The following is a 14003-nucleotide window of genomic DNA, read 5'->3' as shown; positions in this document are numbered from 1 at the left end:
AACTTCAAACAAAATTTCCTGCCCTTTCCTGCTGGTAACAGAGATTTTATTCCTGACAACAGCTGCTGCCTATCCGAGCAGCAATCAAGCAAATGTATCAGGAGTGGTTGGAGTGCAAAGTATTCCATAACCTTAACAGCCACGGTGGCCCTGTTCTCAGAGCTAACCCGGCTTAGGGAGCTGCCACAGCTGTGGACAGCTGTGCACTTCAGCACAAGGCAGGTTTGTGCTCCCAGGGAAACCAAGTTGTCCCCGGTCCTCACCAGCTGATATCAAATGGCCGCCAGGGTGCTTCCCGGGAGAGGTGTTTTGACGTGAAGGGACTCCCTAAAGCAGCAGGACAAGCTGCGAAAGCACAGCAGGCAGTTCAGGTTTCAGGAAGTTCTCCTGGGTAGAATAAAGCCCATAGCAGTGCAGGAGTGTGAAAATGTGAACCCTGTCCCTTATTTTAGCAGACATCCCAGTTCTGGAATGTGCCCCGAGGTGGCACTGCTGCCTTGCAGCACAGGGATGCACCTGAGCGTGGGCAGAGCAGCTCCCGGTCTTGGGGTGCCCACAGTAATGTCAGTGCAAGAGGCACGAGGGAGGTCTCTCCCAGACAGGAAAGCTCTAGGTAGGAGCAGCCAGGAGACAAGTCCATGGAGCAACTTGGGCTACAGCAGAACACAGTGCTGCTACAATAGGTTTTCTAACTCCACACTGCTTCTACCCAGACGTGGGAAGTGTCCTCCCTGTACCGTGTCATGGTTTATGAAAAATAAAGGTTTGCATTCCTGAAATCCTGGGAGTTCACTGTGTGTTTGCCCCCATGGCTGTCCTTTGATAGTCCTGGGCGTTAGCTCACGGCTCTGCTGTGTGGAAGAATGGTTCCTTGGCTTCTGGCATTCAAGCACTCAAATCCAGGAAGGCCACTCTACTCACCCATCAGCATGCCATGGTAGGCGCACTTGGAAGGATTCGTACTCTGGAGTAAGCGTCCACACATTAACTCACGATAAATGTGTAACCACACCTCAAGACCTAGAAATGAGCATGACCCTAAACTCAAAACTCAGCCCCCAACTGCATACAAAAAAGTAGCTAGGTGCTAAAAAAACATTCTGGGGGCTTCCGTGCATCTGAGAAAAGATGAAAAGTCCACCTTTCCAGAGGCGGGAGCCCATAACCAGGGTCAGATCCTGAAGGCCACAGATTCTGCAGAAATGTCAATGCTGGGGTGAGTAATGTGTGTAATACCCATCCAAGACTGCCTGACTCGCTCTGTTGTGGAGGCAACTCACAGAAACTGTATGGAAATAGTTGTCCTGGTGAACTCAACTAATGTCTCTCCCAGAAAGCAGCTGAGGATATTTTGGTAAACTTTGTCCAAGGCAATGGCACAGAGGTAAATTATTGACATTGTTTCTCTACATACCCCTGCCACTGAGTGGGAGCGGGAAAATCATAAACCACAAACAAGAAAAAAACAGAATCTGTGAAGCTACCTGAATGCTTCCTTTTGAGAGGAATCTGGTGGAGAACTGGGAAAAGGGGTTGCATGATAGCTGGAGCAAATTATACTGAGGCAAAAACCAATCAGACTGTCAAAGAAGAGTAAATCTCTCCCCAGTTCCAGCCTAGCTCAGCACACTAACTCAACACTCTGTTGCGGGAGAGAATGCAAGCTAATGGTTGAGCAGAAAGCATTGGATGTTCCACGCAGGCTGATTTTGATTTTGGAAAATAATTCAGGAATTAATGTAAGAGACCGGGGATGAGGAAGGCAGGGGGAGGGGGAGGTACAGGGCCAGCTGTCAACATCAGGCCAGCATAATATGGCGCCGTATGAATATGGTCTGACCAGATGGTCTAATTAAATCCTAAATGACTCGTGGGGTAAATGGTAGGCGGGTCAAAGCAAAAGCTACTGGCTTTGTGCAGAGGGTATTTTTGCTTCCCCAGTAAAAATATTAACAGCATCCTATTGGAAAAGCGAGGTGAGGCACTGACTAGGAGAGTGCGTGCTGTCCTGTCCCCTTCACTAGGACACAGAAACCCTCAGAGGAGCTGAGCTTATCAATGCAGACCCACAGCCCCTCAGTTCCGGGGGGCACGACAGTAATAACAGCAAATGTGCAGAGCCGCGCCACACACGCAACTCCAGGCTCTGAATGATTGAAGGAAAGAGCCGACGCGGGAAGACCCGCACCTTGGCGCGCCCATAGCGGAGCAGACGAGGGGTGCCCGGCACGTCGCTGCCGTGCGGCCCCGGAGGGCGGGCGGCCGCCATCAGCTCCCGCGGTCCCGCCCCCCGCCCGTGGAGCCCGGCCGGGATGGCGGCGGCGCGGGGCCGGGTGCTCTGTCTCTTCGACGTGGACGGGACCCTGACGCCGGCCCGGCAGGTAGCGAGGCGCGGGGGCGAGGGGCTCTGGGGGGCGAGGCCGGCGAGGCGGAGCTCGTCCCGCCGGCTGCGGCCTCACCCGCTGCTTCCCCGCCAGAAAATCGAGCCGGAGGTGGACGCGTTCCTGCGGGAGCTGCGGGAGAGGGTGCACATCGGCGTGGTGGGAGGCTCCGACTATGCCAAGATAGCCGAGCAGCTGGGAGAAGGGGACGAAGGTGAGCGCGGTCTCCCGGGGGTCACCTGTGCCCTATATCCAACCCCGAGGCTGCCCGTGCAGCGGCTGGCCGTGCCCAGGCGGGAGCTGCTGCTTGGCTCCCCGCGTGTGGAGGGCAGGCGGGGATGCTCCAATCCATGCCGGCTCCAGCGTCACTTTTGCACGAGCTACCTCAGAGCTCTGACAGCTTCACCCCACCCGCGCCCCCCCAGGCAATTTTCGCCTCCCTGGTGCTCCACGGTGGGGTCCCCGCAGGTTCCTCATCACGTTCCAATGGGGGCATGAGGTAGAGTAAGGAGTGGGAGGGCAAGGAGGCAGCAGCGCCTGCCTCCTCCACCGTGTTCTCCTTCTCTGGCACGGATGACAAGCGCCACTGGGCTCCAAGCTCTGCCTCCCACTTCGTTAGTGGAGGGAGGCCGAGAAATTCCCGGCTGAGGCTGATTGCTGAGTCGCCAGTGCTGCGTGTCTGGGTTGCAGGGGGGGCTGGAGTTAGATAACCAGTAACCACATCACCTCAGCAGCCTGGCAGTGGGGAGGGCACAGCAGAGAGCAGAGTAGCACGTATGTAGTTGACAGCCTAACATTTCTGAGCCCTTATCTTTGTCCTGCAACTGATTCAGCCTGTGACCTCAGTCAGGTCGTTTCCCCCTTCATGCGTCACCTCCCCACCCGTGAGCAGAAGATAATCTCCTCATCCACTTTGTGGAAAGCAAGCAGCATAGGATGACCAGTAGCCCTTTGCAGAGCACAGAACCTGTGGAAAGCACAGTACTAAGGAAGCAAGATGGCTCACTCAGTCCTGATGCCAATCCTTTTTGCCCCTTTTCCCAAGCAGTAGTAATGTTTCCTCTTTTTTTTCCTCCCCTCTCAGTCATTGATAAGTTTGACTACGTCTTTGCAGAGAACGGCACAGTGCAATACAAGAATGGGCAGCTGGTCTCCAAGCAGGTATGTCCATGAACCATGGCTCTGCTGCCCTGTGCACGGTGGGGAGCAGCACCTGCCCTACCCAGGCCAATGGGCAGCCTCTTCTCCCCAGTTGCTACCTCTTCCAGGTGGGCTTCATGGAAGTCAAGCATTGCCACTTGCCCTTCTCTTTCTGCAGGCCATTCAGGACCACCTGGGGGAGGAGCTGCTGCAGGATCTGATCAACTTCTGTCTCAACTACATGGCGCTGCTGAAGCTGCCCAAGAAACGGTAACAGCCCATGTGTGTGCGAGTGGAAGTCATGACACTGATTTCTGGGGAGCTGAGCTCCAGATCTGTCTTGAAAAGAGCTGATCTACAGAGCTTGTCTTGCTCCAGGTTTTATCTTAGCATCCAGAGGCACTATATCACTGAGCTGGTCAGCAAGGGCAAATCATGGATGAGTGTCTTTGAGTTCTGGAGAGTCTGCACTATGTTTTAGCATAATGCCTGCTCTTTTGCCCCTTGGGTTTTCCTCCCTGGGAAGCAGGGTGCAGCCACCGTGTGTATCTCATTTAGGACAATGGTACCAGCTTGTAACTGGACAGGGCATCAGGCATCACTGGTAGTATATGTTACCAATCAGGCAAACAATGGATCTTAAGATGGGAAGTCCAGCCCCTGAGCACACAGTTTCACACTGTTTCTAACCCAGTGTCGCTGGCTGGCCCTGCTCTGCTCCCTCCCCTGTGTTCCTCTCTGCTCTTCCCCTTGAGATCCAGCAGCCAGAGGCTGAGCTGAGTTGGTACACCTTTGCTGAAGGAAGACCAGACCAATACCAGGACAAGAAAGGGTAATCTTCCATTGGATCAGCTCATTCTGTTAGCACGGAAAGAGAGAAAGAGAGAGAGAGAGAGAGAGAGAACCTATGGCATGAAGGTGGAAGGGGGTAGCAGGAGGGCCTCTTTCAGGGGCAGCTTGTAGTTAAAGCAGCCTGGGTGCAGGGTCAGACCTCACCTCAGACCACAGTTTCAAGAACATCTGAGCCACCCAAGGCTGTTGGGAGCAGCAGCTCTGCCCTGCCCTTGCCACGGCTGATTTTTTTCCTGCTCTCCCCGTGTTTGTACAGTGAACCCAAGCAGGTGGTTCATTGGGTTGAAATGAATTTGGTAGAAGCTGCTAAATTGTGATGCAGATTAGTTGCGTAATATGAGTCTCCACATGGCAGTAGGACCAGTGAGAAGGGCTCGGATGCCTCCTTGCAACAGGACTGCTGGCAGAACGGGCCCCCAAAAGCATGGGCTGAGTCCCAGAACCCTCAGGGCTGTTTGGTTGCCTCACTGCTCTCTGGTTACCCAACAGCCTTGGTGGAGTTTCAGCTCCCAAGTAGCTTTGTGGATTCAGGCTTATGGGATTTCTAGCAAAGCAAGGAGTTGAACTCACATCTCCTGAGTCCTGGCCTGGGCTGTGAGGTACCAAACCCTCGGTGCCACAGAGATGCTGCTCCTGGGCTGCAGGCATGGCTGCCTGTGTGTCCATCCCATGATGTTCCTCACTGTGTCAGCAGATAGGAGGGGGAGAGTTTCTCCTCCAAACTCAGGCTGGTAAGCACTTTATCACAGAGAAACAGCAGGCAGGGCTGGGAGGGACAATAAGTTCAGGGGTCTTCAGCTGGACAGGGGTGGGGATCTCCCTCTCCAGCACAAGAATTTCAGTCTATTTTCATGCTGGCAGGGCTGCCATCTCCTGTTGTTTCTGCCCCAGCAGTGCTGGGATAGCTGTCTGACCCTTCTATAAACAAACAGAAGTAGCTGGGTTTTTACCAGAGGGAAAGGAAAGGACCAGTTTTCTGCCAGCTCAGTTTCAGCACCCCACCGAGGAAGCAGCTGAGAAGTGACCCCAGCACAAGGTGAGGGTGGCAAGCAGAACTGGATCCTGTCTGTGCAGGCTTAGATAAGAGCTGCAGTCAAAGGTGTGGGGGTCAAAAGGGAGATAAAAAGACCCTGATTTGTGTCCCTTGAGGAGGCCCTGATTGCTCCTCAGCCTGCTGCTGGACATCAACAACGAGTTACGCTGACCTGGGCCATCCCACTGCTCCAAGGTACTGCCAGCTTCACCCAGCCCACACAGCATTTCTTAAGAGCCTTATGGGGTAGAGGTGCCACAGCCTCATCAGGCAGCTGGACCAGGCCAGGCAATAGCTGTCCTTGCAGTTATCACAATATTAGAAAACGTTACCTGTTGTCTCCCCTAAGCTCATTGCTTCCAGCCTATCCCCAGGGCACAGAGGGACTATTTATTTCTCTTCTTTCACAGCCTCTTTTTATAAAACTTTTAGCTCTTTGGACCTTAAATAGTTGTTGATGCCAAATCTGTGTCTGTTGTGAAGCACCCAGGAATGGGAATGGCTTCTCTCCTCCTGCATGTTCTCGCAGAGCCTCGCTAAGCAGCCATTCTCCTGGAAAGGTTGTTTTTCTCTCCCTGCCCCAGTAATCTTGCACCTTTGCCCACCCACAGAGGGACCTTCATCGAGTTTCGCAATGGAATGTTGAACATCTCCCCCATTGGTCGCAGCTGCACCCCAGAGGAGCGAATTGAGTTCTCGGAGCTGGACAAGGTACACGGGCCAGACCTGGGCTCACCCTCCCCTTGGCTGGTTTTGCATGATCAGGTTTTATGTGCTCCCCCCCCTTCCCAAGGAGAAGGGGGGTCCAGTTTAAAGCTGTGCACTTGCAACAAGGTGGAGACAGGGCTGGGAGCCAGGAAACCCAAGAGAAGACGCAGATGAATGGAAGAAACTTGATTTTGTTGGGGACCACCAATGCAAGGGGGTGGCAAGCAGGATTCCCTGTACTGTGGGAGAGCCCCAGGGAAGGAGGCAGTTATTTAACAGCATTTACATCCTCATTTACAACACCCCAAGATAGCCCAGCAGCTGTCTTCTCTCTCCCACTTCCCCAGCCCCAACAGAGCTGGAACTAACTTTGGAAAACTGGGCTTTCCAAACTGAGAGGGCCATGGCAGATCTTCTGGGCAGATCTGTAGAGGATTGCTCATACCAGTTTCCACCTGGGGAAGCTTTCTTGGGGTTGAGGAATCAGCTGGTCTTTGCAAGACTTTTTAAGCAAAACTGGAGGCTTTAGGTTATGAACTGGGCTGTGGGAAGCTGAAGCAGTTGTATTTCATTGCCAAGGAAGATCTGCGATCTGCTCCTCCCGGTGGAGTGAGCTGATGGCCTGCTTGGACACTGGGCAGGACTGGTGGAAGCTGGCTAAATGGCATGGCACTGAGGCCCAGTGCAGGTGGGGAGGGAGCAGAGTTGCCCAGCAGACAGGTTACAGTGGATTCTGGGAGACTCTCAACATCTAGTTATTCAAACCTTCTTTTCTTCCCTTTCCTCCTTATGCTCCACAGAAAGAGCGGATACGGGAGAAGTTTGTGGCAGCCTTGCAGAGGGAATTTGCTGGCAAAGGCCTGCGTTTCTCTCGAGGTGAGCAGTGAGGGCTTCCTTGGCTTTGCCTTTGTCATGTTTCCCATAAAATTCTGTGGAGCAAGAATCCCAACTGTTCCCTCCAAGTGTCTGGAAAGCCTGGGAAGAGCAGAAGGAGCTTTTAGTCCTGGAGAACTGCCACAGGGGAGTCACATTTGCATCCACAGCATCTGCATCCATGCAGAGAGTAAGCCATGCTGCAGACTTCCCTCCCTGGGAGTCAGCCAGCCAACCAGGTTTCCATCCCATGACATTATCCCTGCCTTAATCTCCGCTTGTGGAGCCCAATGCTACCCATTGGATCTGTTCTGGCTCAAGCATCAGCAGCAGGGTGGCCAGCAGAGCCCCAGGCACGTGCACTCTTCTCTAGGAGTGAGACAGGAGCCTGATGCATGTCTTGGCTCTGGGGTTTTCTTGGGACAGTTGGCTGCAAGGGAGACACCTTTCTTCCTGGAGGTAGAGCTGACAAGGGGTAAGGAGATTGCAGCTCCCTGCCACAGGCTTTTGTAGGGCCAGCCACTTCTTGGGATGGTTCTGACAGCCAGCTTACCATGGGTGTGGAGCTGAAGGAGGGGTTTGAGCAATCCTGGGTGTCTGGCCAGGACAGGGAGAAAAATGTGGGTGTGTAAATTTTGGGGATGATGCTGGAAGAGGATCCTCTGCAGGGGTGTGAGATAAGAAGGTTCCATGTGGCAGCCCAGCCAGAGGGCAAGGGGGTGGTGAGGCTGAGGCAGTGGGTCACACCCCAGGCCCTCTGATTCTCCAAGAACTTTTCTCTGAGAGCCTTTGCTTGCCTTCAGCATCCTGCCAGGGCCGTCCCGTGCTGTCCACAGCACTGGCACACCCCGTTTGTCACAGCAGAGGAAGACAAGGTCCCTGCTGCTGTGTCCCCTCAGGCACGGGGTGTGAGAGCTGGACAATGGGCCTTTCTCCATGGGCTTTGGGAAGCTGCCATGAGGAGCCCAGGCCTGTTGTATAAAAACATAAAGGGGAGCTGTGGGCCCCCTGCTCCTCCACAAAGGAAATGTGGGCTGTCTCAGGTCAGGCATCTGAAAAAAGGGTGTGCAGAAACGTGGCTCTTCTGCCAGGCTGGCTCTGTGTCCCTTCTCCCTGGCTGTGGAAGATGCAAGGCTCAGAGGTGGTGGGAGGTCTCCCTGCAGCCCCCCAGGCCCCTGGTCTACCTAGGGGAGTAACAGTGCTGGCTGGTTCACACTATCTCTTCTCCCTTTGATTTCTTACACGCTCCAGCTGGCATCAGGAGCCCTTTCCTGCTGCCCAGATCTGTTTAGAGGGCTAGAATGCAGTGAAAGGCAGTGTTTTTTACAGGTAAATGGCTTTGGATGGAAAACGAGAGTATGTCACCAAGTTTAGCCCCTGCTGTGATGCTGGATCCTGCTGCAAGCCTGGGGCCATCCCCACCCCTGAGCTCATAGGGCACTTGCTCCCATCCTTTTCACAGTGTTCTGTGCAGTTTCTCTGCTCCAAGTTGGAATTACAGGCTCCATCCCCATCTTCTCAGGCTCCAAGGAGGCTTGGTTCAGGCTCCTCAAACTAACAGGGACACTCCAAACAGCCAGGAAGGGCAGGTACATGGCATCAGGACATGCATGCTTGAACCTGGTGTGTCAGTGCCTCTCCTTCAGTAGGAACTGACCCCGTGATTATCTGTCTACTCACCCTCTTCCTTAGAGAGGTAGGATTATTATTTAAGAAGGAGAGTGTGGAACTCCAGGATTTCTGGTGGATATTCCAGTAGATTGCCTGGAGAAGACAAGCTGACTGGCAGGAGGTCACACGTACCAGCTCAAATCCCCATACCCCTGGCTCTGAGTGAGACCTAAATGTACATGTGCCCTAAGCTGCAGGCTTTGCTTTGGGAAGATCATGTCTCCTCTCTTGGTGCTGGGACAAGGGTCTCTCTGCAGCCTGTGGACACAGTGGGGCAACTTGAGAGGATGGGGAAGGTGCTGCCTCCAAGCACCCCCAAAAGGAAGCGAAGTTCTGGGGTAAACTCTGCCTGGTCTAAGAGCAAGGGCTGGGAAGTTTGTTAACCCTTGGTGGCTGTGGATGTCCATGTCCATATACATGTTCTCTGGGAAAGCTCCCTTGCCACTGTGTGCTGGTCACATGTGACTTGGTGCCTCTCCAGATGCTGGCAACCCTCACTAAACTCTTGTGTCAAGAGGTGACAGGCCAGGGTTGTGCCCTGATTATGTCAACAGGTTCACAGTACCTCCATGGCAAGGTCCTTGATCAGTGTGCAGAGACAGCATGCAGGAGACCCCAGTCCCTGCACAGGAGGGAGCATCAGAAGAGAGGTTTTAGAAGGGCTGGAGATGCCTAGTGGGAGCCTAGGAGAGAGTTTGGTGCCAGTCTCCAAGGTCATTGTTCCCTGATGGGACACAGAATGTGCTGGTGCTATCTGCAAGGCATGATCAAAATCTCCCCCAAAAGATGCGTCTCTTGAGAAGATCCCTCTGATTCCTGCTTGCCTGCAGGGAAGCTGTGCTAATGTCACCCCAGCCATGCTGATGTCACTGCAGCCTGTTGTCATAGGAACAGCCTCTGCCACTGTCCTAGCCATGTGCCAAGAGGAGCACCAAGGCAGAGCTGGTGCTTGTGGCTGCAGTTTGGGGTGGGGACTCCCCCCTGACATCCAGTCCCCTCCCATCCTCCTGCCCACCCCGGGGTGGGGGGACACCCTGCCAGCTCCCAGCAACATTGCCTGATGCCCTCCCTTCTCCTGGCAGGTGGCATGATCAGCTTTGACGTCTTCCCAGAGGGCTGGGACAAGCGCTACTGCCTCAATGTGCTCGACGACGAGAGATTTGACACCATCCACTTCTTTGGGAACGAGACAACCCCTGTGAGTATGCCCCGCGAGCCCCACACATGGCTGCTTTCTCTCCTGCTGTGCCATCATGGGTTCTCTGGGTCCCACTGGTGCCAACAGAGACCTTCAGTGGTGTGAGGGGGGAAGATGTCGCCCTGTGCTGTGGGTTTGCAGTGCTCTTATGACAGCTCTGCTGGCTTCTGGGGAAATCACCTTGGATTCACTGTGCTGGGAAGCAGGTCCACCTCAGCATTGCTTTCCTTGCACCAGCACCTTTGGGAGGGCAGCAGCCACTCCTGTGGCTGGCATGACCCACAACACAACACTTAGGAGAGGACTCCTCAACAGCAGGAGCAGCTTCACCTTCCCTTGAGAGCAGTGGAGGATGATGCTTCCTTACTGCTGTAGATCAGCTTGGTCATCCACTCAGCTCTTCCCAGATGCTGGCAGCCTCTGCTCCCCAAATGTGCCCATCCCACCTTCTGCTAGCCTCTCCACAGGCAGGGCAGGGGTTAACCCAGGCTCCTGGACAAGCTTTGCTGATCTGGGACCTTCCCCATCTTTTCCATGCTCCTCCCATGGCACTGAAGAGGGAATCGAGAGGGGGGGGAGCAGAGCTCCCAGCTCAGCCCCTTCTGGGGCCAGCAAAGCCCTGCCTGCCCCTGCCCACCGAGTCCCCACCTGCCCAGCTGCTGGCTCCCAGCCCAGCTCTCCACGGCACAGAGCAAAATGTGGGTTCATGGATGAGCTTGTTCTGGCAAGACCCTGCTAATGCTGTCCCTATTTTCTATTCCCCTGCAGGGAGGGAACGATTATGAAATCTATGATGATCCCCGCACTGTAGGACACAGTGTCCAGTCCCCCCAGGACACCGTCCAGCGATGCCGCGAAATCTTCTTTCCAGAAAGAGCAAACGAGTGCTGACTGCCCGGTCCCTGCAGCCCTGCCCCAGTCCCACCCTCCCCCCACCAGGAAAAGCACCTTCATTTGAGGAATCTGCTCAGGGTAGACCAAAAAAGCCACTTTACAGAGCTGGTCAGGATGTAACAGTGAGTGTAGGTGGGTGGGTGGCAGGAGGGGGTCTTGGCTGAGCAGCCCCTCAGTGCTCCCTGTGGGTGGCTGGGGGTCATGGCACCAGACCCTCCTCGCCTCCAGAGAAACTTCTCTTGACAGTTCAGCTGTGGTGGGTGGTGATGCAGATGCTTTTGTGGTTGGAAAGCATTTGAAAGGGCCAAAGAGTGCGTGTGTGTCTCTCCTGCAGCTCCCTCTGCTCTTCTTTTCTACTCGGTTTCTCTTAACACTTGTGCATGAGGGAACATGTGGCTCACCTTCTTCTCCCCCTTGCACCTTGGCCAGAGAGGCTGGGGCTGCTGAGGCTCGAGGCATTCACCAGAGCTCCTCTGAGGTAGGAGGCCAGGAAGGCTGTTTGCTGCAAGCCTGTGGTAGGAAGGAGTAGCTGAGATCCCAGCTTGTTGCACCATTGTGCTTTCTGATGTCACCATGTCCTTCCCCTCAGTGCCACAGTGTGCCAGTCCGTCCCTGCAGATGACCTGGGAACTATAGCTTTGACATGACTGGGCTGCTGCTCTGAATTTTGCTTGGGTGCATGAAGAAACCAGTTATTCTCTTTTGCTTACAAAGAACACCTAGAGTTTATTCTCTATATTATTCTCTATTTTCAAGTCAGACCTTGCCTGTCACAGGTGAAGGATCCTGACGCTTCATGCTATGGAACAGTTTGGGGTAGAAGGCTTTCCACTGGTCTTCCTGCTCCTGTGTCCATTGGGCATCACAGAATTGTTAGGGTTGGAAGGGACCTCTGGAAATCATCTAGTCCAACCCTCCTGCCAAGGCAGGGTCACCCTGAGCAGGTGACAGGAATGTGTCCAGGTGGGTTTTGAATGTCTCCAGAAAGGACAACTCCCCAGTCTTCCTGGGCACTCCTTGTTCCAGTGCTCTGCCACCCTCAACATAAAGAAGTTCTTCCTCATGTTGAGGTGGAGCCTCATGTGTTTTATTTTATGGCCATTCCTCATTATCGTGTTTGGTGGGCACCACCAAAGAGAATCTGGCACCATCCACTTGGCATCTGCCTTTAAAATATTTATATACATTAATGAGATCCTCTCTCAGTCTTCTTTCTCTAGATTAAGCAGGCCCAGCTCTCACAGTCTCTCCTCATAAGAGAGATGTGTCCTTATAAAACCTTACCCAGGGCATTTGTAATAGACCAAGTCTCCTTCCCTTCCCAGTGCTCAGCTTTCCAGAGCTCAGCTTTCTCTCAGCTGCCAGGGACATTTTCAGCAGAGGCCAACACCAGCCATACCTGGTACCTGGAGGTACCCGCTCAGCAGTGCCCTCCAAGCTTGCTCTTCCCCCCATCTCATCCCACACACTCAGTTTACAAGCTCACCTTTAGAGAGACAGGATGTCCAGTGCAATTGTCATATGTCCTGTTCCTCTCCCTGGATCTTTGTGGGTTGCAAGCCCACATCTCTCCTTCAGCCTTAGACCTTCTCCCTCACACTGTCCTTTTATTCCGAGCATTTGCATTGTGGTGTGTGGCCACAATGGTGACACGTCCTGACTTGGTGCCCAAAAGGAGCTCAGGGATCCCCACCAGGGAGATGTCATGCTCGTAGCTCCCCAGGGTACACAGATCTGGTGTTTGTGGACCTGGAGAATGTTGGAGGTTCCTACAAACTCTCCCTCATTGTTCCCCAGGAGTCTTTCTCACCCCATCCCTGCTGGTATGGCACTGCCCCGTCTCTTGGTCCTGTTTTCTCTCCCCTTTTTCTTCTGTTCCTAGTTTCCTCATCATGGCTCTCCGTTTTCCACCGGCGGCTGGACTGCAGAGAGAAGTTCCTCAACTGGCAACCGCCACCTACGCAAGGCACCACCATCCTCCTCAGGCGAGAGACACTGGTGCTTTTAGGCCCAGGGCAGGGCTCCCACACTGCCATGGGCAGAGTCCCTGGTGGCCCTTGGCACTGCTGCCTGGCCCCAGGAGCAGGGATACTGCATGACCAGTGCTGCTGGGGTGCTGTCTCCTCCGCCTGACTGCACCTCCTAACTACAACACATCAGATCTCTGATGCAATGCATTTGCATGAGCACAGTGGTCTGCCCAGCATCCAGAAATCCCCAGCAAATCCACAAATTCCTCCTTCTACCCAGGAAAGATTTCTGTGTGGGAGAAGAGGACCTGTTGGAGAAGCTTGTATGCAGGATACCCTTTGCACAGGTCACGGGTTTTGGCCCTCCACTGCAACCTTTGTGGTGGAATTGTGTTTTGTGATTCCCTCCTCTCTGTTTCACTGTGGATCAGGTTATGTGTGAGTCTTGGGGAGTTCAATTTTTCCTGTAAGTCTATTCATAGCCAGCAGGACCTCTAGAGAGCTTAGTGATGAGTGAAGAGCAGGGTCTGGCCCTAATGGCACGGGGCCATGGTGGCTTTGGGGGTTGAGGTGACTTGCACCTTTGAAGGGAAAGGCATTTCATGCCTGTCCCTGAGACCCCTTTCCTGTGATGCTCCTCTCATGGTGGGTGCCCAGAGCGTAAGTGGAGTTTTCTCCCCATGGATGTGAGCGAGCAGACGTGGCAGGCCCCACGCCTGGGACTGCCTTGCTGTATGGATCCATATCAGTGTGAGATGGGCAGTTCCTGTCTGGCTGATGACAACTGTTAAATGAGAAATTTATTTAAATACACAGATATGTATATTAAAAAAATGAAAATCAATCCTATTAAAGCCACAACACGCAGCAGTTGGAGGCAGTGTGTGCTTTGTGCTGGGCTGTGCGGGGTGAAAGGCAGCCAGGCAATATGCATCACACACCTCAAGGTCCCCACAGCAATGACACAGCCCCACTCCTGGTCACCCTCAGGGTGAGCAGCAGCCTCCTGTCCCAGGCCCACAGTGTGGAGCATCTCCAGCCCCCCTCAGGGACCTACCGTGGGTGAGTCCGTTTTGATGTCTGGGTAAATTCCTGGGTGCTCCAGGTCCTTTACTGGAGAGTCACTGTGACACATGCACACAGGACAAAGAGCCAGGATGGGCAGGGCTCATGGGAAAGTCACTTTTAATGATTTATTGCCAATGTTACAAAGGTTGACACATGGTCAGACAGGCAGGAACCACACCAGAGTTGTAAAAACACCAACAAGTCTAGGGTTTTAG

At 53.8% G+C, this 14003-nt stretch overlaps 1 protein-coding gene across 1 annotated transcript; it reads left to right on the top strand.

Annotated features, from left to right (window-relative positions):
• The first annotated feature begins 2052 nt into the window (after positions 1-2052).
• LOC131592181 (phosphomannomutase 1-like) lies at positions 2053-13631 on the top strand. Its single transcript, XM_058863513.1, has 8 exons — positions 2053-2381; positions 2478-2595; positions 3466-3542; positions 3700-3791; positions 6018-6117; positions 6915-6990; positions 9741-9856; positions 10625-13631. Exons 1-8 carry the CDS (start codon positions 2313-2315, stop codon positions 10745-10747), a joined length of 771 nt encoding a protein of 256 aa, XP_058719496.1. The 5' UTR covers positions 2053-2312; the 3' UTR covers positions 10748-13631.
• Positions 13632-14003: the final 372 nt, after the last annotated feature.

This window comes from Poecile atricapillus, chromosome W, assembly GCF_030490865.1.
Source record: "Poecile atricapillus isolate bPoeAtr1 chromosome W, bPoeAtr1.hap1, whole genome shotgun sequence".
Lineage (NCBI taxonomy): Eukaryota > Metazoa > Chordata > Aves > Passeriformes > Paridae > Poecile > Poecile atricapillus.
This window is presented reverse-complemented; position numbering and strand designations above follow the sequence as displayed.